The 24,128-nt window shown below is 62.7% G+C and overlaps 1 protein-coding gene across 5 annotated transcripts in view; it reads right to left on the reverse strand.

The window, feature by feature from the left end:
- Positions 1 to 502: 502 nt before the first annotated feature.
- Positions 503 to 24,128, reverse strand: part of KIF21A (kinesin family member 21A) — a 61,702-nt gene continuing 38,076 nt past the window's right edge. For 2 of the 5 annotated variants that reach the window (XM_055118034.1, XM_055118032.1), the window contains 20 exons: positions 23,158 to 23,265; positions 20,901 to 20,969; positions 20,610 to 20,818; positions 20,352 to 20,505; positions 18,755 to 18,949; positions 18,427 to 18,528; positions 18,178 to 18,343; positions 17,755 to 17,775; positions 14,185 to 14,245; positions 13,970 to 14,024; positions 12,822 to 13,027; positions 12,083 to 12,190; positions 11,073 to 11,186; positions 8,018 to 8,154; positions 7,068 to 7,248; positions 6,809 to 6,973; positions 5,159 to 5,276; positions 3,393 to 3,563; positions 2,240 to 2,439; positions 503 to 1,375 (listed from right to left, as the gene is read on the reverse strand). In XM_055118034.1, coding sequence (XP_054974009.1) covers positions 1,282 to 1,375; positions 2,240 to 2,439; positions 3,393 to 3,563; positions 5,159 to 5,276; positions 6,809 to 6,973; positions 7,068 to 7,248; positions 8,018 to 8,154; positions 11,073 to 11,186; positions 12,083 to 12,190; positions 12,822 to 13,027; positions 13,970 to 14,024; positions 14,185 to 14,245; positions 17,755 to 17,775; positions 18,178 to 18,343; positions 18,427 to 18,528; positions 18,755 to 18,949; positions 20,352 to 20,505; positions 20,610 to 20,818; positions 20,901 to 20,969; positions 23,158 to 23,265 — 2,634 coding nt within the window. In that variant the 3' untranslated portion in view covers positions 503 to 1,281. The remainder of the gene's footprint in view (positions 1,376 to 2,239; positions 2,440 to 3,392; positions 3,564 to 5,158; positions 5,277 to 6,808; positions 6,974 to 7,067; positions 7,249 to 8,017; positions 8,155 to 11,072; positions 11,187 to 12,082; positions 12,191 to 12,821; positions 13,028 to 13,969; positions 14,025 to 14,184; positions 14,246 to 17,754; positions 17,776 to 18,177; positions 18,344 to 18,426; positions 18,529 to 18,754; positions 18,950 to 20,351; positions 20,506 to 20,609; positions 20,819 to 20,900; positions 20,970 to 23,157; positions 23,266 to 24,128) is intronic. The other 3 variants (XM_055118035.1, XM_055118033.1, XM_055118036.1) reach the window with 2 other exon arrangements.

A 24,128-nucleotide genomic window follows, 5' to 3' on the forward strand; every position in this document is an offset into this window, starting at 1 on the left:
ACCATCTTTGTTCAAATCCTTAAATTCTGTCTGATTTTTTTCCCTTCAAGTCCTTTCCTCTCTGGCTCACCAAGATGAGGTCATCCTTTAAAATTCACAAGAGTATTTCATGTCCAGGAAGCCAAGAAAGACAGGGCAGGAGTATCTGCAGTCTCTAGGGCTCTAAGGGACAAGACAGGGGAGAGGGGAGCGCGCCTCTGGTGGGGGGAAGCAGCCCCCTTGGAGGAGGAGGGGGTGCAGACGGCAGTAAAACCTTACGTATGAAATAAACGTGGGTGGGAGGCAGTGGGGGGGCAGTGGTGGAGGGAAGCGGGCACTGGCGAGGGGTCGGTGCTGAAACTTTGTGTGCCTGGAGCCCAGTCATGAATAACTTGTAACTTCAAGGTGACTAAATAATCAAAAACAAAATACGAACTAACGAATAAAAGAAATGGGTGCAGAGAAGCCAGGCTCAGGGCCACTGACCCATTCACACGATTAGAAGAAAGAGCGAGCGGATAAAAAGGGTTCGGACCAACATGTTTATTTAAGCCTGAGCTAAGCACTGATTTACAAGCAAATATTTTCAGGGATAAAAAAATCATATGACAATATTTCCAAATGTTAAATCATCTACATAAAATTAAATTTGCAGAATTTACAAATTAATAGAGAAGACAGATAAATTATACATCCTTATGGAAAGTCCAGTCTACAGTATTTTAAAACTTCATCCAGTTTTACTGAGAGATGTTGTTCTCTTTACAGACTATTTACACAGCTTTCCCCTCAGACGACACAGCGCTACTCAGGTTGTGTATTTAAAATAGACTTAGCAGCATATAAAAAAAGAGAGAGGGCCAGGAAATGCTACCATCAAATAAAAATGAAATTAAAAGGTAGAAGTAGAAACAACTCCATGGGAAAATAGCCCAAGCTGCCTGCGAGAGCCCTGGAGACGTCCTCGTGTCAGACGGGGTGGCACACGGGGCTCCTGCGTGAGCACAGGCGGGCGTGGCGGTGCAGGAAGCAGGGCCCGGCAGGCCGGGGCACTGAGACCAAAGCCGCCTCCCGCCCCCGGCCGAGCTCGGGTGCCCTAGCTGAGGGGGCCTCACGCAGGCCCGGCCGGGCCCGCTGGGCGACAGGCAGGCACTGGGGCTGCCCTCGCTGGACAGACGGACGCGTGCTGGAGCAGGCAAGCGCGGACACACAGCTGTACTAGGATCGTGGACGCAGCTGGGCCCTGCTGGGTGGGGCTGGCGGGAGACTCCCGTGACAGGAGGGCTGACCCCGCAGTCACCGTCAGGTGCAGGCCCCGTCCTCCCCTGGGTCCCCGGAGTCAGACATCTGCGCGTCCTGGACCCCGCGGGCCTTCCAGATCCTCACCGTCCGGTCGCTGCAAACGGCAAAGGAGAGGCCATGAGAGCGGAGGCAGGCAGAGAGGGCGCTGGGAGCCGCAATCTTGCTGACGCACCCCAGAGGACACACGGCCGCGGACCCTGCAGCACACCCTGTCACGCTCCTGTGCCACCACCGCCCCCTTCCCCGCCAGGACACACGCTGCAGGGCCGAGTGGGAGCCAGCCAGGAGGCAGGAGGCCCTGAGCAGGATCTGGTGACCCCCCTGTAGGACCCGGGGGCAAGGAGGCAGGGAGTGGACAGCAGGCCTGGGCAGTCTCTGAGACAAGGCTCCCAGGAGACATGCACACAGGGCCAGAGGGGCAGCGTCCACAGGCCAGACGCACGCACACGGGACCAGAGGGGCAGCGTCCACACGCCAGACGCACGCACACGGGGCCAGAGGGGGCAGCATCCACACGCCAGACGCACGCACACGGGACCAGAGGGGCAACGTCCACATGCCAGACGCACGCACTCAGGGCCAGAGGGGCAACGTCCACAGGCCAGACGCACGCACACGGGACCAGAGGGGCAGCGTCCACACGCCAGACGCACGCACATGGGGCCAGAGGGGGCAGCGTCCACATGCCAGACGCACGCACATGGGGCCAGAGGGGCAGCGTCCACACACACATGCACTCAGGGCCAGTGGGCAGCGTCCACACACCAGACGCACTCACACGGGGCCAGAGGGGCAGCGTCCACACGTGAGACCCATGCACACAGGGCCAGAGGGGCAGCGTCCACACACACATGCACTCAGGGGCAGCGTCCACACACACACATGCACTCAGGGCCAGTGGGCAGCGCCCACACGCCAGTACCTCAGCCCGCCCTGCCCCACTCCCCCCGAGACGTACTCAGCAGCAGTGAAGACGTGGGTAGCGTTCACGCAGATGGCGTTGATGGGGCTGTCGTGAGCCTTCACCTCCCCGATGGGCGCGAAGGTGTCCACGTCCCACAGCTTCAGCAGGCCTCCCCTGCAGCCGCTGAGCAGGGCCGGGGTCCCGGGCAGCACGCCCAGGGCGCACACCCAGTCCTTATGGGCGTTTGGGACTTGCTGAGAGAGAAAAAGGGAGGGAGGCAGCTGGAGGGCCCCGGGGCCACAGTCCCCCGTCCGACCAGCACCCACACAGTGCTCGCAGGACTGTGGAATGCTGCTGGGCTGGGAGATGTCAGACCGGGTGCGTGTGGACCCCGGGAACAGGAGTGAGTCCGCGTCTTCCCACTCTGATGGGAACGCGGGCCGGAGATGGGGAGCATGGCCACGCGGGCTGGGCAAGGAGACAGAGCGCAGGCCTCAGCTGCCACCACCTCGCACACACAGCGGGCCCTTCTCTGACACCCACAGAACGTGCTGGAAGGTGGCCGTGGGAGGGGCTGCAGCTGCCGGCACTCGAGCAGGAAGGAGAACCCACCTGCACCAGCAGAGACGGGCGCCCCCAGAGCCTGCAACCCTGGGGCGCTCCAGGGCCTTGGAGAGCCCTGCCCTGCTGCCACCCGACTCCCGTGGAGAGGGCGAGCCCCACTAGGGGTCCCCGGGAGGCCCCGGGAGAGACCGGGAGAGACCCTGGGAGAGACCGGGAGAGACCTGGGAGAGGCCCCGTGACAGACTGGGAGAGACCGGGAGAGACCCCGGGAGAGACTGGGAGACTGGGAGAGACCGGGAGAGACAACAGAGAGACCCGGGAGAGACCCTGGGAGAGGCCCGTGACAGACTGGGAGAGACCGAGAGACCCCGGGAGAGACTGGGAGAGACCCCGGGAGAGACTGAGAGAGACCCCATGACAGACTGGGAGAGACCCTGGGAGAGACCCTGGGAGAGACCCCGGGAGAGACTGGGGAGGGAGCCGGGCTGGTCCAGGAGCTGAAGGGCTCGTGCCGCTGCCCTTGGAGACCATGCGGGCGCAGTGTGGCTGCTCCCCCATCCCCCACAGCTCCCCCGAGGGGCTTCCAAGGGAGCAGAGCAGGCCCCGGGGGCAGGCCGGAGCCCCCAGCCCAGGACCTGCCTACCTGGAGAAGGCTCTTCTGGGCTAAGTCCCATTTCTTGATGCCGGTATCGCGGGAGCCACTGAACAGGTGGTCCCCGTGGATGGTGAGCGCCTCGATGCCGTCGTAGTGGGGGGGCTCGAAGTTGTGGGTGGGACTCACGGTCCCGAGCGCCCCTTCAGTGACATCGAACATCTGATCCAAGCAGAGAGCAGCACCCGCACAGGTCAGATAGCAGAAACGACGGCCTCTCCGACAACACATGCACTTCAGTGTGCAGCGTGCACACACGCATGTACATGAGTGTGCAGTATACACACGCATGTACACGAGTGTGCAGTATACACACGCATGTACACGAGTGTGCAGTATACACACGCATGTACACGAGTGTGCAGTATACACACGCATGTACACGAGTGTGCAGTATACACACGCATGCACACGAGTGTGCAGTATACACACGCATGCACATGAGTGTGGGGTATACACACATGTACACTGTGCAGGCACACACGCGCATATCAGTGAGCAGTGCGCACACATGTGTATACAGTGTGTGCACATGCACACACATGCACACGTGTTACTCTCACTGGGTTTCTTTCTCACACTCTGCTAAGCTCACTGAAACACTGGGTGCTGAGTCCCAATATCTGAACAGCAGCTTGGAGGGCACAGGTCTCCATGCAAGAGCACACGTGGCATTTCCAGACCAGCAACACACAAGTCAGCCAGGAAGTTCACGCGCTGTCTCTACCCTGCTGCAACTCAAGGCACCTCGGGCATGTCAGGTTCCCAAGGTATTGCTCACACCCACCCATCCTCTCACTGTCACACCTGCCTGTCCTCTCCCTGTCACACCTGCCTGTCCTCTCCCTGTCACACCCGCCTGTCCTCTCACTGTCACACCCGCCTGTCCTCTCACTGTCACACCCGCCTGTCCTCTCACTGTCAACCCACCTGTCCTCTCCCTGTCACACCCGCCTGTCCTCTCCCTGTCACACCCGCCTGTCCTCTCACTGTCACACCCGCCTGTCCTCTCCCTGTCACACCCGCCTGTCCTCTCACTGTCAACCCACCTGTCCTCTCCCTGTCACACCCGCCTGTCCTCTCACTGTCAACCCACCTGTCCTCTCCCTGTCACACCCGCCTGTCCTCTCCCTGTCACACCCGCCTGTCCTCTCACTGTCACACCCGCCTGTCCTCTCCCTGTCACACCCGCCTGTCCTCTCACTGTCAACCCACCTGTCCTCTCCCTGTCACACCCGCCCGTCCTCTCACTGTCACATCCTTTTCTCTCCCTGTCACACCCGCCTGTCCTCTCACCATCACATCCTTTTCTCTCACTATCACACTTGCCTGTCCTCTCACTCCTCACACCCACCGTCCTCTCCGGTCACACCTGCCCATCTTCTCTCTGCTCACCCCTCAGTGCTCCCAAGCTGAGGGTACTGCTTTCTCGGGAAGTTACCAGAAACGAGATTTCTTTGAAACCCTCAAACCTCTGGTCCAGGAAACAGAAAACACCCAAGTGAACAGGAGGGCAAAAGGCAGAGGCTGGGTGTGGAGACCGACAGCTCTGCACGCAGAAGCCCAGGCCACGCCCGAACCCCGCACGACCGCCAAGCCGCACAGCCGCCCCGGAGCACACCTGGGTGGGACCTCCAACTAAGTGGACACCAGGAACCCAGGGACGGAAAGACCAGCAAGCCGGAGACGGGAGTGAGACGTGCCCGCGGTGTGCCCTTCCCCGCCCCGTGCCACCGCGCGCCCGCTGCCATACGCACTTTGATGTAGTGGTCCTTGGAGCCAGTGACGATCAGGTCCTGGCCGCTGGAGATCTGGTCGACGGTAAGGCACATCACAGGGCCCAAGTGTCCCATCAGCTTTCCGGTAGACTGGAACCTTCGGGAGGAAGGAAAGCCGGACACGGCCTTAGCACGCAAGCTCAGCCTCACCCAGACACTCCGCGCCAACAGTGCTCACCTGTCTCCATGTCCACTGGCACTCTGCCAACAGTGCTCATCTGTCTCCATGCCCACTGGCACTCTGCCAACAGTGCTCACCTGTCTCCATGCCCACTGGCACTCTGCCAACAGTGCTCACCTGTCTCCATGCCCACTGGCACTTTGCAAACAGTGCTCACCTGTCTCCATGCCCACTGGCACTCTGCCAACAGTGCTCACCTGTCTCTATGCCCACTGGCACTTTGCAAACAGTGCTCACTTGTCTCCATGCCCACTGGCACTCTGCCAACAGTGCTCACTGGTCTCCATTCCCTCTGCCCCACCTCCACCCAACTCTTCAATTCCGACTGAGGGCCTCACTGCCTGACTTGAGACGGGGAGCAGAGAGGCTCCAGGCACATCCCAAACCCACTAGTGCTATGTGGGCACTGCCTAGGGGCCAGTCAGCCCATGGCCAGCTCACCCTACGGGGCTCAAGCCCATGGACTGTCCCTCTGCTGAGCCCCCAACGTGGCAAGCATGGCATTCACTCCGTAAAAGACCAGACACAACACCAAGAGCAAGATCGTCTTATTATGCACACATATCATCTCACATACGTGAACACACATCACATAGGGACATGCCAGGCACATGTCTCATTCCACCAGTATGCAGTATACACATGTCACACATATACACCATACATAGGCAAGCACACACCACTTCACAAATACATGTGTGTAAAACCTCACATATATACCTGTACACACCAAAAACACATCTCATATGCACACACATGCATACACATCACACAAAGACACATGAATACATATGGCCTATATATGTCTGCTGTTACATGTATGCACAGATGCACACATAGGTTTATACACAATATATGAACATATCACACATACAACCATGAATATACCTGTGTTCATAACCATTTGTGGACATATCTCACACATTGCCTGCACTCATGAATACACACATACGTCCACATAAGGACATACACATATACCCATGTATATGTGTAAATGCAAATGTCCTTATGCAAGCACATATGTAAATGTGTGTAAACATATGCACACAAGGCATGTGTACAATGCACAATGTTTGTGCACACATGCATACATGTAACAATGCACACACCTATGTACCCATGTGTCCATGTGCAAACAGGAAACAGTGGTCCATTTCATGTGCTCATCCATGTCTTGCCTCTAGTGTGCCAACAAGTGACCCAACTCATGTGCCCACGTGTCCTGACTCCTATGTGTTCATGTATGTGTTCTGACTCATGTGTCCACACGTGTCCTGGATCCCATGTGCCCATGTGTCCTGGCTCCTGTGTGCCTACGCATGTCCTGGCTCCCATGTGCCCATGTGTCCTGGCTCCCATGTGCCCACGCATGTCCTGGCTCCCGTGTGCCCACGTGTGTCCTGGCTCCCATGTGCCCATGCGTGTGCAGTGAAGTGTGCTGGCTCTACCTCTTCAGGTCCCACATGCGGACGGTGTTGCCCGACGCCGCGTAGAGGAAGGTGCCCGTGGGGTTCAGGGCGATCTGGTTGATCTGGTTTTCTCCTGAGGGGAGAGCGGCCGTCCGGCTGGTGCTGGAGGCACAGGTGTCCCCGAGCGTGACCTGACCGGAAGACCTGGGCAGAGGGGCACAGGCACAGGTCAGCTGGACACCGGGTGCCCGGGGTGCCCAGTAGCTGCCTGGCGCCCAGCGTGGGGCCCAGCACTCACATCAGCGTGCGGAGACACTTGGCCGAGTCCCTGATGTCCCACACCTTCACGTGGGACGTGGACACGGTGAAGACCAGGCTGGTGTAGGTGCAGAACTTCACGGACACCACGCTGCTGGGGTGGCCGCCCAGCGACATGATCTCCTGGCCTGTCACCAGGTTCCACACCTTGCAGGTGCGATCTGAAACACGAGACGACGCATCAGGCACTATGTGTGGGGCACGAACGCCCCCCTCCCCCTGAGAAGCAGGTACCCCAGGAACAGAGATGGCTCCGAGGGCAGCAGTGAGCAGACGGGGCAAAACCAGAGGCACATCCAGGGAACCTGGCGTCCAGCTGCCCCAAGTCCAGGTCTGTCCCGGACTGGCCTTCTGGAAGGTTCTGCCTAGACCACCTCCCTCTCCCCACCCTTCCTGGTCAGTGGGCACTGTGGTCACTGCCTTGAGCCCAAACACTCAGCCCCGGGCTAGGCGTCCGTCTAAGGTCCTGAGGGGAGGATTTCCCTGGAGGCCTCGGGGCTTCCTCAGAGCGGGTTACGCTGACGGGGCTCCGCCTGGCACTCCCGTGACCCTGGGCACCCAGACTTTCCTTCCGGAGCCAAATCCCGCCACAGCCCCGCGTGCCGGCCCGCCCTGCGCAGGCTCCTGGGCCATTTCACCGTCTGTCCCGGTCCTGCTACTCCGCCTCCCCACAGACCAACTAGTCCCCAGCCCAGCAGACGTGCCCGGCTCCCACTGGCCCGGGCCTGCCTGCCCAGCACGCCACAGCCCTGCAGCCGGGCTAGCGGCCTGGCATCAGCCCCGCACCCCCACCCGGGACGGGGGCCCTTCCCTGAGGGCCCGAGTGCCCCTCTCAGCCCACTTACTCCAGCCTGTCTCACGCCCGAGCCCAAGTGCTGGAGGACAAGGCGCCACCTGCTGGGCTCTGCCACGCACCCGCAGCCCACACACCTTTGGAGCCGGTGAAGAGCAGGTCGTCGGTGCTGTCCACGCAGAGCACGGCCTTCGTGTGGCCCTCGGCCACCTGCACGCACTGCAGCGGGGCCCCTCGGGAGCCTCTGGCGGCGGGAAACGGGTTGATGATGCCCCTGGGGGAACACAGGGGTCAGAGCACTCCCAGGGCCACCCGTGACTGGCTGTCAGTGCGACGTCCACTCTGCAGCCGTCACGTGCTCAGGCACGGGCCACAGCGGCTCACAATGAGCCGAGTGACCGGCAAAGCCCAGAGGTGTCGGGACGCCAGAGAGAACCTGAAGTCAGCTCAGGAGCCACAGGATGGGCGAGTCCTGACCTGGCCTGCAGGATCAGGGGGGAAGACGCCCTGCCCCCGCCTGCTCCCACACCAGGAAGGACCCACAGCCACGCCAGATGGTGCAGGGAGCCGCAAAACCCAAGGAAAGCACCAACAATCACAAGGAATGAGGGTCTGCAGGGGGGCGCTGCCCCGGGGAAAGGCACCAGGCCTGGCGGTCAGGGGCCATCCTGCAGGACAGCACTGGCCCCGAGACCGTCCATGGGAGAGGCTGGACCCTGCTGGCCTCACCCGTCAGAAGCTTCTGAGAACAAAGAGAAAACAGGGTTTGAAGCAAGATGTAGGACGGGGTCCCGGTCACTCAGAACCGCTGTTTCCACCTTCCCGGGCAAGGAGACCCTCAAACTACAGCAGCAGAGAAGACCCCACAGAGCAGGCGCCCAGGGAGGGACTCCGCCCGGCTGCCTCACGTGGACCCCTCCCCACAAGGCAGGCAAGGAGGAGGGTTTGAGGAAGGGGAGGGGGAGGGGAGCCTCTCGCTGCTGACAGAGGGAGGGTTTAGTCCTAAAGGGGCGTGCTCGCCGAGACCCCCTCGCCATGCCCGGCGCTCTGTCCAGCCACTAGCCGCAGGGTCGGCAAGTCTTATCTCCTCCCTAGGGTATTTCGGAAAATGTCCCGCGGGCCGGGGACAGGCGCCACAACCTCTTCCTCAGCCCCCACTGCCCCGCCCGGGGTGCCTGTGTGCACCGCAGTGGTGTGGGACGGGCCCACAACGCCTGTGAGTCACGTCTGACTCACACAGGACAGAGCCTCTCGCCTGCACGGCCCCGGGCAGAGTGGCCACCCGGCCCTGCTGCCCCAGAGGCCACGCGGGGGAAGCCAGTGGGGAGCCTGGCGTGGACACGGCCGTCCTACCAGAGCCGTCACAGACGGCAGAGGCGGCCAGAGCAAAGCCCAGGCGTGTGGCGGGGCAGGCAGCGGTCGGGGCCACGCCCCCGGGAGGGCTCGCCTCTCCCGCTCAGGGGGAGGCGGCAAACGCGGAGACGGGGCCGTGGCAGGCTCCGCGTCTGCATGCAGACCCCAGCGGGCAGGGCCAGGCGAGCGTCCACCGCAAGCAGCCAGAGATCTGCTGCAGAGGCTGCTGGGAACAGGCCCGAGAACAGCCCGGCGGCCCGGAGCCACGACTCCTGAGAGCCACACCGTGAGCAGAGGCAGGTCCTCCCCCACACACGTGCACGCGCTAACATGCCCACACAGTCACGCTGCACCCACCACGAACACCCACACAATTCCCCAGCACGCATGCACACGTATGCTGACATGCACACACGCTCCGGCACGGGCTGCAGAGGAAGGTCCCCTGTGCAGCCTGGCCGTGGCAGGACCCACTCTGGGGCACCCCTGGGAGAAGGTCCCGCTAACAGGGTGAGGGGCCCGGGCAGCAGGAGGTCTGGGTGCTGCCCCCAGGGGCCGCTCCTCACTGCCAACGCCCCACGTGCTCCCCAAGGAACAGCCCTTGTGGGAAGGGCAGGCCGAGGCCTGGGAAGCCCTCAGGAAGGAGCAGACCTCCTTGGGGCCAGAGTGCACAGAGCAAAGTGCTCGGCGGGAGGCAATGCCAGCCCCCGCAGCACACAGACGCTCGGCCCACTCCGCGCCCCCGGTGGACGGGAGAACCTGCCGGAGAGCGCGCTGAGGGCAGCCCAGGCCGGGGTCTGGGCACAGCGGGACACGGGGCTGCACCAGGCAGGTCTGACGGCCGTGAGAGGCAGAGCCCAGCACAGGGCGGGGCAGGCCCGGAGCCACACGACGAGCGGGAAACAGGCACGTCCTCGGGGGACAGGAGCAGACGCCGTCCCCTCCGCTCTCGCCCCAGACACCGTTCTCTGGGGTCCACTCGCTCCCAAGGGCTGCGGCCACACGGGCCTGCCTTGGCTGCAGACGCCACTGCGCCTTGACGGGCGTCAATGACCTTCGCGCCTGACCTACCTCAGACGCAGGAAGCAGTTCCACTAGGGGGTCCCTGACAGCTGGGGCGTTGGCGGGCACAGGGAGACCCTGCCAAGGAACACGGGAGAGAGGGAGGAGCACGGCCACCCAGCACGCAGCTCCGGGAGCGGGAGCGGGTGGGCGAGGGGTGTGGCCGGCCTCGCAGACACTCCCCTGCTCTGCCAGTGGACGTCCTGCCCAAGGACACACGCATCCACATCCCAGGCCACACGCCGGCCCCGCTATGTGACAGCTAAGCAAGAATCCCACCCAAAGATCAGAAAACCAGAATCCTTTGACACTGACGGCAAGTTGCTGTGCACGAGGCTCTGAGCACGACGCGGCCAGGCCCAGCTGTGGGGGACGGGGGCCCAGGAGCGCTCGTGTGAGGCCCAGACACATAGCACCCACGAGCCTCCTGCAGGGGGTCCCGGCGCGCTGGGGAGAAACACTCTCACCTCAGGCTTCGTGCCACGGACCCCAGCGGCTCCCCGTCCTGCCCTCGCCCAGACGCTCCTTCCCTGAACTGGACTGCTGAGGTGCTGGTGGCGGGTCGGCCAGGACCGAGCCACACCGCCACGGCCACGGCTGTGAACATGCTCCATGCGGGCGGGGGCCAGACGCTCTCACGGCAGCGGAGACCCCCAGGACGGTGAACCCCACGTGAGGCCACGCTCAGGGGGGAGACAGGGCGGACGGGCGTGGGAGGCAGAGGTCAGCGGGAGGCTGGGTTCCACTGCGCACGGGGGCCTCTCCCCGCCCACTTACTTATCCTGCGGAGCCGTGGCGCTGCCCTGAGACCCAGCGAGGCGCTTAAAGACATTCAACTCGTTACAGGGCCGGCTGGGCGGGGAGGGAGGGGGCGAGAGGCTCGCCTCTGAGCTGCGGGAGAAGAGAAGATCACACGTGGTTCCAGGAGGTCCCCCCGCACGGGCTACTCCGAACGTGTCCCCCAACACACCCGCCACGTAAGGGTGGCAAAGCAGCGGCAGCTCCCCCGGAAGTCTGGGGCGACGCCCGCAGCCAGAGGTGTGAGGTAGGGTCACCCCAGGGCCCCGCGGCTCCCGGGACACGCGTGACGAGGACCAGCCAGAGCAGCAGCGGCAGGAGAGCTGAGTGGGTGCCAGCGCCCTGACCAACACCGGGACCCAGGGGCACCTCCACATGGGCACCGGGCAACGAGCTGGCACAAGCGCACGGGCGGGCGGCCCCCACCGTCCACGCACAGCCCCGGCCATCTGAGGCCCCTCACTCTGCGTGGCCTGGAACCACGGCAACAGCCACAGAGGAGCAGGGTGAGCCAGAGAACCACAGGCCTCACGGAGCCCGGACTGGCCCCTCGCAGGTCACAAGCTCAGGACAGGCGTCCTAGGGGATGCCAAGGAAAGACTCGCACACCTCTCCCTCACCACAGCACACCGGGGCCAAGCACGGGCACGGCCAGGAAGAAGGCTGCGCCGATGTCCCAAGGAGGCCGGCTGGCCAGGTTGGGCCCCCCACTGACCAGTGTCCCCCAAACTGACCAGCGTCCTCAAACTGACCAGTGTCCCCCAGTGACCAGTGTCACCTAGCTACCAGTATCCCTTACTAGTCAGTGTCCCCCAGCTGACCAGTGTCCCCTCAGATGACCAGTGTCCCCCCAGATGACCAGTGTCCCCCAGCTGGCCAGTGTCCCCCCAGCTGATCAGTGTCTCCCCCCCAGCTGGCCAGTGTCCCTCACGCTGACCAGTGTCCCCCCAGCTGAACAGCCCTCAGACCTGTGTGGGGGCGACACTCACTGCTTCTGCTCCTTGGCCTTGACCACCTCTGCTTTCTCGGCTGCCTTCCTCTTGGCAATGGGGGAAGGTTCCGGAATCCTCTTTTCTGACAGTGATGATTGCCGGGAGCTGAAACGGAAGAAGAGTCAGTTAGTTCTACAACTGGGAGTGCCAGGGAGTGAACTGCACACACAGCGCGCGCGCGCGCGCGCACACACACACACACACATACACAGCAGAGCACACACACACACAGAGTACACACAGAGCAGAGCACATACATGCATACACACACACAGAGCAGAGTACACACACACAGCAGAGCACACACAGACACACACAGCAGAGCACACGTGCACACACACAGAGTACACACACAGCAGAGCACACACAGACACACACAGCAGAGCACACACGCACACACACAGAGTACACACAGAGCAGAGCACACACATGCATACACACACACACACAGCAGAGCACACACAGACACACAGCAGAGCACAAACACACACACACACAGCAGAGCACACACGCACACACACAGAGTACACACAGAGCAGAGCCTGGCTCGAGTGTCTTCCCCGTCCACACTGCCTGCCCCTGACCCCACCCCTCAGGGCCGCAGCCTGTGCCCCCCCAGGCTGTGGGAAGCTGGCCGGCAGCCCCGCACGCCGGCCTCACCCTGAGAGGCAGAGCCTGGAGGGGAGCAGGCCAGCGGCCCCCCTGGAGAGCGGCAGGCCAGCAGGGCTGGACTCACAGGCCTGCCTTCGAGGGGCCGGTGGGGGAGGGCAGCTCCTTCTCCCGCGAGGACAGGCCCCTGCTCTCGGCCCTCAGGCTCGAGTCCTGCTCCTCAGCCACGGACGCCAGGGGGCTGGGGGGGCCGGCCTCCCCCGCGCCCGAGTCGCCCGCCCCCTCGCTGTCCGCGTAGAGCAGCTCCATCTGCGTGGTGGTCCTGCGTCGCGCCTGCGGGAGCAAGGACAGACGGACAGACGAGCATCAGGACGCGGAGGGAGGGGCGGAGTCCTGAGAGCTGTCCGTGCACTCAGTCCCCCAACACGCAAATGGAGAAACTGAGGCGTGGGGAGATGGGGACCCACCGAGGAGTGTGTCCCAGTGTGGCAGGTGGCCGGGCGGGCCCTCGGGCCACGGCGGACGGCCCCCCGCGGTTCATGCCGCAAAGGGGGAGGGAATGAGCCCAGGTCAGGCAGCCCCGGTCCCGCACCAGCCCACCCTCAGCCCCGCGGGCCCTCCGAGGCCTCACCCCATGCACAGGCCTGGCGCCCTGGACCCAGCACAGCGGCAGCTGAGCCCAGCCTGGGTGCCGGGGGCAGCCGGTGACCCTGCACCACTGGCCAGAGAGCGAGTTGCCAGCTGGGGCCTGAGTCCAGGAGGGGGGCCACTCTCAGACTCCTCACGGTCTGGGACGGACACTGCCGTGCCCCGGGACCTGGTGACCACAGCCCTGCCTCCTGCCGTCCTGCCCTCGGCTCTGCCCCAGGCATCACCCTGGGTGCGTGGGTGCGTGGTTTCGGGCCCAGCTGAGCTCCGCCCTTCTCCACAGCACAGAGCCGGGCAGCCAGCCTGCGGGCACTGCCAGCCTGTGGCACTGTCAGCCTGTGGCACTGCCAGCCTATGGCACTGTTAGCCTGCAGCACTGTTAGCTGCGGGCACTGCCAGCCTGTGGCACTGCCAGCCTGCGGCACTGTTAGCCTGCGGGCACTGCCAGCCTGTGGCAGTGTTAGCTGTGGGCACTGCCAGCCTGCGGGCCTGGCTCCCTCCCCGCCCGGGACTCGGCTCATTGCCCGCCTCACCCATGTGTCTGCAGAGTCTGGAGGCCGTGCAGGCTGGAACCCCCAGGACTGGAGGGAGGGGCGAGGGAGTGGGACGGGAGTCGGCGGGCCTCACCTTGTTCTTGGGGGTCACCTCTCCACACAGCTTCCTCAGGTCTGACGACAGCGAGCTACAGGCAAACAAGCCGGTGGGGGCGGGCTCCCTGCCCTGCTCGGAGCACCCAGCCGAGCACTGCCCAGGGGCTGATGTCAGACAGAGGGAGCCCGACCCTCGCTCCTGGCCGCTCCCCCGGCTCCCGCCCCGCCCCGTCCGCCCCCTCCTGCCCCTACCTCCCGTCGGACCCCGGGCTGTGCAGAGGCGCGTCCTCGTCTGTGCTGTCCTCGGCATTCTCTGGAAGAAATGTGCAGAACGGCCCCTGAGCCACAGGCCCGGCTCGGCAGGAGGGGGACGGGGCACAGAGCGACACACCCCGCCCAGCGTCTCCGCACGCCCCTGGCTGGACACCGAGGCAGGAGGGAGACGCCCTGCAATGTGTCCTAGTGGAGGGAAAACGAAATGTTCGGAGTAGGAGAAGCTGAGGCGGAGTGACGGCGAGCCGAGACGAGACTGAGCCCGCGGTGTCACACCTGCAGCCGTGCCGAGCCTGAAGCTTCCGGGCCTACCAGGGAAGCTGGGGGGCAGCGCCTGCACCCCGCAGTCTAGTGAGGCTACAAGCAGCATGCAGCACACGCAGGGCAGGACAGGGCATGCAGCAGCGCCCAGAGCAAAGGGCCTCCGGCCAGCAGGGGTGGCGGGGAAGAGAGGGGGAGGGGGGGAAGAGGAGGGGAAGGGGAGGTGGGGGAGGGGAAGGGGAGGTGGGGGAGGGGAGGAGAGGGGTACAAGGAGATGGGGAGGTCAGGGAGATGGGGGAGAGTGAGGGGAGATGGGGAGGTGGGGGAGGGTGGAGAGGGAGATGACTGTGGGGAATGAAAGGGGAGATGGGGGCATGGGAGAGGGGAGAGGGGGAGGGGTGGGGAGGAGGAAGGGGAGTGAGGGTGGGGAGGGGAGATGAGGCAGGACATGGGGAAGGCAGGCAGATGCGGAGGCTGGGAGGAGAGAGGGGGAGAGGACGTGCATACCCAGCCCGGCCGTGGGTCATGGCCGCATGGACAGGGCTGGGGGCAGCAAGCTCACAGGGTCCTTCTGAAAACAGCCGCTGTCTCAGCCAACACACACACACACATGCGCACGCGCACACACACACACACAACTCAGGCAGTACACAAAGGCAACTGATGAGAAACCTCACTGGGACCCCGGCACCCCTCAGACACTGTCACCCCACAGGCGCCCAGCCTCCCTGAGCTGCCCCACCCGGGGAGGCGTGTGAGGGAGGAGAGCAGAGACCCGGGGTCCTGAGCAGGACTGAGGAGACAGTGTGCAGGAACCAACGCAGCCCAGAGTGGGAGACAGTGCCGGGATGAGGGCAGTGATGGGACGAGGACCTTGACTGACCGGGACAGCGTCCGACTAGGAGAGCGGCTGACCGGGACAGTGTCCGACTAAGAGAGCGACTGACCGGAACAGCGTCCGACTAGGAGGGCGGCTGACCGGGACAGCGTCTGACTAGGAGAGCACACACGGGGGTCACCTCTCCACACAGCTTCTAGGAGAGCGGCTGACCGGGACAGCGTCCGACTAGGAGAGCGGCTGACCGGGACAGTGTCTGACTGGGAGAGCGGCTGACCGGGACAGTGTCTGACAGGGATGGCGTCGATTAGAACAGTACGGCCCAAGAACAGTGCTGGGCTGAGGACCAGGGTTGTCTAGGACAGTGTCTGGGAACAATCTATAACTTGGACAGTGTCCGACTAGGACAGTGTCGGGACCAGGTCCGTGTTTGGACGGGGACAGTTCCTTATCACACACAGAGGTCTGGCATGCACGTGGCGGGGCAGCCCTCCAGACACCGCTAACTACCCCATTCCTGCTGGCCAGCCCTTGCCCGGTGACCCTCCCTGCTCCCCCTCCCCACATCTGCGGCTCTTCCACAGTCCCCCGCACCCAGCACAGCTGTCAGGGCTCCCTGAATGGCACAGGCCACAGGACAGTTTCCTGGATCTACAGTGTCGAGTGGTGTCTACACAGAGTGTCAAGAAAAACATCTACTCCAAGCGCTGAGTTGGTGTCTACACGACTGCCAGAGACAAGCCCACGCCACGAAGCCCGAGGTGCTCAGAGGCCGCTGTCCCTCATACACCCCGTGTGTGTTCTGTGTCCCATGTGTCCGGTCCCTCATACGTCCCGTGCCCATGTGTCCCAGTGTGTCCCCAGCGTGTCCTACGGGCAGGCGTGGCAGCTCACAGCGCCAGACTCTGTACCTAACGCACACGTGGGGATCTCCTCCTGCATGACACACGTGTGACCAAGTCTACCAGAGAAAACCCAGCTGAGGCTGGACAGTTCCCAGGCCAGGACCATGTTCCATCCCAGGAAGAGTTTGTGAGCTCCCAGGAAGGGGCTGGAGGTCGCCCAGTCACCTGTGTTCTCCTGAGAAGACCAACACTGTCTCCAGGATGCTTCCCCTTAATGCACACACACCAAACTCGGGCCTTCAAATGTCGAAAGACTGGGCCAACCACAGGGAGCCCCACGCAGGGAGGAACAATAAGGGAAAACTAAGAAAGTACAGACAGTCCTGAGTGCTCCCCAGTGAAATCCCGGTGTGCTCCTCAGTAAGGCTCTGAGTGCTCCCCAGTAAGACTCTGAGTGTCCCCAGCAAGGCATTGAGTGCTTCCCAGTGAAATCTGAGTGCTCCTCAATAAGGCTCTGGGTGCTCCCCGGTGAAGGCTCTAAGTGCTCCCCAGTGAAGGCCATGAGTGCTCCCGGATGAAAGCCCTGAGTATTCCCAGGTGAAAGTCAACTGTTCTTCAGTGAAGTCCCTGAGTGCTCCCCAGTGATGGTCCTGTTTGCTCCCCAGTGATGCTCTGAGTGCTCTCCAGTGAAGGCTGAGTGCTCCCCAGTGAGGCCCTGTTTGCTCCCCAGTGAAAGCCCTGGGTGAGAAGAGAATGGTGATTTGCACAGGCTGAGCCTGAGGCAGGAGGAGACTCGGGGTACGGGGAAGGTTTGAGAAGGGAGCCCCAGCACCTCAGGAAAGCGCTGTTTGCAGGTGTCTGTTAACACACAGCACAAATCCCCAGGCATCGGCCATCCAAGGCTTCTCAGGCACGTCCAGGGCCATGGCGGTTCCTCCCGCTCGGAGGGAACGCCCCAGCCTCCCCCAAGCACAAGCATGTAAAAAACTGAGCCGTGTCAGACCCGGCAGGAAAGAGCTGGTCAGGGCATAGTGATGAAACGACACTGCTCCCCCTCACTCAGAAAAGTCCTCCCTCGAGGACTAACATCCTCTGAAGCCCCAGGACCACGGCCCGACTCCCACGTGAGAGGTGCCAACCTAGAGCCACGTCTGTTATGACCCGGCACGATGGCAGCCACGAACCCGACTCCTCGCAAAATTCTACAGCTTAATCATATCAAACACTAGTAACGGCTAAGAACCATGCAAATACGCAGCCAAGAATTTCTGTGATGCAAATGGCGATTTCAGCGTTAAGAAGGCATCTTCGCTCCATGTTTTCTTACAAGAAATAAGAGAAGAATTCATGAATCCAGAGCGCAGAAAATGAAAGAGAACACGGAGGTAAGCTGGAACCTCTGGACACTGAGAACTTTTAGATCAGGAATGTGCAAGAAGAACACAAATTTAGTATGTGTGGTCATGAATACATTTTAAGAAGACCATGCGAAGATCAGGTGGCTGCCAATAAAAGTGCTATAAACACAATGTACCACAATTAGTGTTCATGAACAATTAGTAATCCATGCAGCCGTGGGGTACACAGAAAGCTGGCCGTACTTACCTACGGGTACGCTATCTAGATCTGTGTAAATAACAGCAAAGGGAAACAAAAGCGATATTCCGTCAACACAGGGCCGAGTGAGGGCTCCCACATCAACCACGAGCATGCAGTGCGGTAAGAGCTCGAGAACAGCGCCACTCGCAAAAACCACTAGTGAGGTGGGGAGGTGACACGGAATGAAATAAATTTCAAAATCTTTTAAACAGCTCACTTAGAAACTCGGTGCCTCTGGTTTATCTATCGAACTGGTTGTGAAAGGGTCTAAGCCGGCCTATTTGGGTCGGGAACCGCTTCCCGGAACAGGATTCCCCGCCCCCCCACCACCAATCTACAATCCAAGCATGCAGATTAACAAACCAGCCCAGCCCTGGGGCACCTATCCGGTGCAGCGCCAGGACCCCAGTGGGCACGCGTCTCCGTTACCTTGCAGGGCGGGGGCCAGCAGGGCGTCCAGCTCGGGGTTCAGCTCCGCCTTCTCCTTGAGCATGTGGAACAAGAGCTGGTTCTGGGTGGCGCTGGTTATCTCCGTTTGCTTCAGGCGGCCCTCGAGGACTTTGATCTGGGCCTCTTTCTGGGCAGCCTGAAGACCCTGCAACCAGAGCCCCGGGCAAGTCAGGGGCAGAAGAAAGCCCAGGTCCGAGTGTGCCCCGTCGCGCACCCACCTGCACCCACCTTGTTGATGCCCATGGACAGGAAGTGCTCAAGCAGGTACCGGGCTTCCGTGAGCGTGCAGGCGTGGATGATGGCAGCCACGTCCAGAGCGTCCCCTTCCTCCTGCAGAGAGCACGGGGCAGGCTCTGAGCCGTGGGAAAGCACCCCCGTGTCCATGTTCCCCACATAGCCCCTGACATGGGGCGTCACTGAAGAGACCCTAGGGTGCTGAGTCACAGGAGATGAGGGTTGCCGAGGCAGATGGGCTGTGCACACGCCTCTGGGCCTGACCTCACTGCTCCAGGCCTGATCCCGGGAACAGGAACCCCAGGCCGCTCCGAGCACCCACCTTGGTCTCCTCCATCTGCATGATGTTGGCCTGGCAGTCGGCGATGCTGTCGTTGATGTAGTCGATGTTGGCGGTCAGGGCCTCCACCTCCTCGCTCAGGCTGCTCCCACCACGGTCTGGCTCGCTGCTCTCCTGGGCCAGCTTCTCCCTTCTTTTCCAGAGCTTCTCGCGCCTCCGAGTCAGTTCCTCCCGTTGCTGTGGAGAAAACAGGTGGGACTCAGGAATTCGAAGGCTGGAGAACAGGGCACTTTGTGAATGGGCTGCTGCAGGGTTGGGGCAACGCAGCAGGTGGGAGGGATGGACATGCTGAGGGAGGGAAGGACATGCTGAGGGGAAGGAAGGACGTGCTGAGGGGAGGGATGGATGTGCTGAGGGAGGGAAGGACGTGCTGAGGGGAGGGATGGATGTGCTGAGGGAGGGAAGGAAGTGCTGAGGGAGGGAAGGACATGCTGAGGGGAGGGAAGGACGTGCTGAGGGGAGGGAAGGATGTGCTGAGGGGAGGGATGGACGTGCTGAGGGGAGGGAAGGAAGTGCTGAAGGGAGGGATGGACGTGCTGAGGGGAGGGAAGGACGTGCTGAAGGGAGGGATGGACGTGCTGAGGGGAGGGAAGGACGTGCTGAGGGAGGGAAGGACGTGCTGAGGGAGGGAAGGGCGTGCTGAGGGGAGGGAGTACATGCTGAGGGAGGGAAGGACATGCTGAGGGAGGGAAGGATGTGCTGAGCGGAGGGAAGGATGTGCCGAGCGGAGGGACCAATGTGCTGTGGGGGAGGGAAGAGCACACTGATGGGAGGGAGCCACAAGCTGAGATAGGATGTGCTGAGGGTTGTGAGGACATGCTGAGGGGAAAGGACGGGCTGAAGGGAGAGACGCAACGAGGTGCAGGCCACAGGAGCAGCCGGGTGGGGCCGGGGATGGCACTTCCAAGGGGTGAGGAAACACTGGCAGAAACCCTGGGCTCAGCTCAGCGATGGAGAATCTGTGCAGGCCACAGGGTCCATGCGGGCTTGAGGGCTGTGTGGCAGGGCTGCTGTTCTCTGCTGCCACCAGTGACAGTGACAGTGGCCTGACCACACACAGCACTGTGAACTTACCCAGCACCCAGCGACACACTGTGCCTGGGAAGGAGCTGGGGAAGCACAAGCTGCACATCCATTAGCTAAAGGGGCTTCAGGTCCCTGCGCTGAGGGCAGAGACAGCACTGGGGGAGCCATAAGGGGAGATGTGCCGGCACTAGGCTGGGGGCGGGGCCTGCACTGGGCTGGGGCGGAGCCTACAAAGGGCTGGGGCGGGGCCTCACTGGGCTGGAGGTGGAGCCTACACTGGGCTGGGGCGGGGCCTGCACTGGGCTGGGGTGGAGCCTGCACTGGGCTAGGGCGGGGCCTGTACTGGGTTAGGACGAGGCCTGTACTGGGCTAGGCCGGGGCCTGCACTGGGCTGGGGCGGGGCCTGCACTGGGCTGGGGCGGAGCCTGCACAGGGCTGGGGCGGGGCCTCACTGGGCTGGGGGTGGAGCCTACACTGGGCTGGGGCGGGGCTGCACCGGCTGGGCGGGGCCTCACTGGGGCGGCTGGGCACTGGGGCGGGGCTGGCGGTGCACCTGCAGCAGCCGGTCCATGTCGGCCTCCATGCTGGAGATGGTCATCTTCTGCATCACGATGTCGGTCACCCTGCGCTCCAGCAGCTGCCACTTCATGCGCGCTGCCTTGGAGGTGAACACTCGGCCGGGCTGCCCCTTGCGCGGGTCCCTGGCCCTGTGGGCACACCCGAGGACACGGTGCTGACCAGCAGGCGGGGAGCCCGCGGGCCAGGCGCCACCCACAGCCAGGACCTCGCAGGGCCAGGCCCCAGCACTGACCTGGCTCCGTTGGTGGCGGGCGAGGGCAGGGCCTGCACCCTGGCCACCGGGACGCGGGACCACGCAGGGGTCCCGGCCTTCGTGGCATCTGTGTCCCCGGCACCCGCGCCAGGGCCTTGCGCGGGGGCGTCTGACGAGCTGGGTTTGCGCGGGACTTTGCCGGCCACTTTGTCTGACATGGGTCGCACCTGCCGGCGGAGTGCCGTCACCTGCAACGGCAGGACAGGGGGTCATCGGGGTCCGCTCCTCTCCACACCGTGCCTGCCCGCGCCCTCCTTGCCAACCTCTGACCTCCTCAGTTTTCCGGCGAAGTACGACCTCCTGGTTCCTCTTCTGAGCTTCCAGCAGCCTCAGCTGGTGCTGTGAGACACAGGAGGGTGTGAGCCACCCCTTCTGCCCTCCCGGCCAGGCAGAGCAGCACTGCCCAGGGCCCACGCGTGAGCACACGCACTCGGCCTCCGCAGCTGGATGTCCACACAGGACCAACCGCAACTGCCCTGCTCGCACTCAGTGGTGGACAGTGGCCGGAGCCTCCAAGCAGGGCAGGCAGCCCACAGTGGAGGCAGCGGCCACCGGGAGGCAGGAGCCGCTGCACTGACCCGCAGGTCAGGGACCTGTGTCCCCGCGGCCGGCCGGCAGTGATGCTCCAGGCCACGGACTCCTGCGAGCTTCAGAGGGACCAAAGTCAGGACGAATCGGGGCTGGAAGAGAGCCTGGAGCCTCGCTGAGGTTCTCTGACCACTGAGCTAAGGGTGGGTGCGGGTGTGGACACGGGGGCTGAGAGCTCGCCTCCCAAGGGTGGGGGCTCGAGGGAGGACTGTACCCTGGTGGAGTCTCTTCGTTGCCTGCCACAGGCAGAGGAGCAGGGTCACGCGTGCTCTCTGTGACAGCTCTGTCTGCGCCTTGTCACGCCTTTTCCCCCTCAGAAACACAGCCTCACCTCACCCCTGCATGCAGAGCCCCAGTGCTCCGAGTGTGTGGGGACGAGCAGGCTAAGAAGCGGCTCGGTGGGTGAGGGAGAGGCACCGAGCCCTGGGACAGTCGGGGGCTCTGTGCAAGCCCAGACTGTCTGCTGGTGGACAAGACTAGACAGGCCCCTCCCAGGGAGGGCCTCTACCCCGAGGGAACCAGGGTGCCAGGAAACCACCCCGCACAGCTGTAAGTTCCCAGGAAAAACCACAGTGCGTGTCCACTGAAGAGCAGTGAGCACACACGGCCCGTCCATCTGCGGAGCTCTGAAGAGGGAGGGGGAGGGGGGCGCGAGCTCTGCAGGCCTGGCACGTGGGTCCCTGCGCACGGCAGGGGGCCGCAGGAAAGGGCGGGGCTGCAGAGGGCTGGGACTCGTGTGGGCATGGCAGTCAGCACCCCGGCAGCTGGCTCAGGGCACAGCTCTGAGGGGGGCCGAAGGTGAGTCTTCGGGCACTGAAAGAGCCACTGAAAGACTGTCCTTCAGCAGGAGGGACTGTGGGACGAGGGGCAGGCAGGGGCCACACTGGCTGTGGCAGTGCTGGGGTGGGGGGAGGGGAGGCCTGCGGGCCGGTGGCACGACTGGCAGGTTGCTCCCCGCCCCCCAGGGCGCCCCTCAGCCCCCTCGATTTCCCCTGTGGCGCTCATCTAGAAACTGCACTTGTGTTTTCTGTGGAGAGGATTTAGACAGGCTGGGGCAAGGAGGCAGCACAAAACCCAGCCTACAGCAGGGAGGAGAAGAATCACAGATAAACTTTCTTTGTAGAAAGATCCATGTCGCCAAAAAACTACAAGGGAAAATCTACCGAGCTGAGTCTAACCCTGACCCCAGGACACGGCTTGAGGCCTCTGGGGACCTGCATGGCGTGTTCCGGCCACTCGGACAGGCCTGCTCGTCGCTGTGCTGGGTCTCTGCCAGCGCCAGCTGTGGTCACTGTCTCTGAGGTTGTTTGTGCTGGAGGCGTTAGAGCCATGTCCATGGCTGACTCCTGGCTCTGTGCTCAGCTCTCACTCCCGTCAGCGCTGGACTGGAGATGGAGCCCAGGTGGGCCTCGGGCACGGCAAGTATGCTACCTACCGTGCTCTCTCCTGACCCCCGTGTCCCAGCTTTTAATAGACAATTGACAACCATTTGTGGAAGGACCCTGAATGACTCAACTGCCCCCTCAACTGGAGACGCTCTGGTTCCAAGTAACTCTGACGTACGTGCTAATAGATTTTAGCACGGGGTAGAATCTCTGATTTAGGTTAGTTACTCAGTCCACGTTCTCAGGAAGAGAAGCCTTGGGTCAGAGGGCCCGTGGCACTGCGGCTGCACCTGACTCTCAGGCGGAGAAGCAGCTCGGGGCCCCCACCGCCTCCTCCCTCCCTGCCACTTCCTGCCATCTCCTGCCCAGAGAGCAGCCTCTGGGAAGTGCAGGACAGTGCAACACTGTCTTTCCCGAGGCATGGCTGAGCCAACAGCCCTCCAGGAGAGGAACCGTCCTGCTCCGTGGTCAGCATCCCTCGGGTCCCAGCCTCGTGGGGACCCCAGGAGCCCCGGGGCGCAGCCCGTCCCAGTCACACCGGGGTCGTTGCTCACGTCTCTTTTCCGCTGGTCTTTCTTCAGCTGCGCGATCTCTCGGTTCCTCCTGGACTCTGTCAGTCTAGCCTTCTCTTGTTCCTCCTTCATCTGCTTCATCAGTCGGACCTACGATACCCGGACACGGTGGTTGGGGAGGCGGTCACGTGTTCGGAACCGTGGCACAGCCCACGGCTCTGGCCTCTCAGGAACACGTCTGCGAGGCAGGAGGGGCCGGTGCGATTCCGATGCATCCCTGATGCAGTTCCCCTGCACCAGCACCCTGCCGGCCGCTTCCGCTCAGAGCTGCGTGAGTTCAGGTGGTCTGTGGAGGTGGACCAGGCCCCTCACCCAGTGGTCCCCTGTCTCAGATGCTCTCCGGGAAGGACTCGAGAGCACAGGTTGGCCCTGGGCACTGGTCACTCCAGCCCCCCCTCTGCCCTGAAGCCAAGGGTGCTCCAAGGGTGCTCCAAGGGTGCTCCAAGGGTGTCCTCCATGCCAAATGCGAAGGACAATGAGCAGCGGCAGAGTGGGCGGCGAGCCAGCACTCAGAACCTCCCCGGGGGCAGAGAAGAGAAACCAGACTCTCCACACGTGGGGTGAGGAGGCCCCAGGTCAGAGAGACGACCCCCAAGAGAGGAGCTCAGGGCAGAAGGAACTTCTGGGAGGCTGAACAGGGCTGCATCTGGGCGGTGTAATTTGGGTGTACCTGAGTGTCTGCACACCCCCACACCTCACCCCTAGGAACAGTCACCCCGGGCAACCCTGTGTGACTCGGAGCCCAATTCAGTGATGGGGAGCAATAGGAAAGACGCCTGTGGGGACAGACCTGGTCACTAAGATGGACCACACTGTACCACCCACCAACACCCAGCCTGACTGTACTGCCAGAACACCCGGACCAGCCACACTGTACCACCCACCAACACCCAGCCTGACTGTACCGACCAGAACACCCGGACCAGCCACACTGTACCACCCACCAACACCCA

Source organism: Sorex araneus, chromosome 10, assembly GCF_027595985.1.
Source record: "Sorex araneus isolate mSorAra2 chromosome 10, mSorAra2.pri, whole genome shotgun sequence".
NCBI classification, from domain to species: domain Eukaryota; kingdom Metazoa; phylum Chordata; class Mammalia; order Eulipotyphla; family Soricidae; genus Sorex; species Sorex araneus.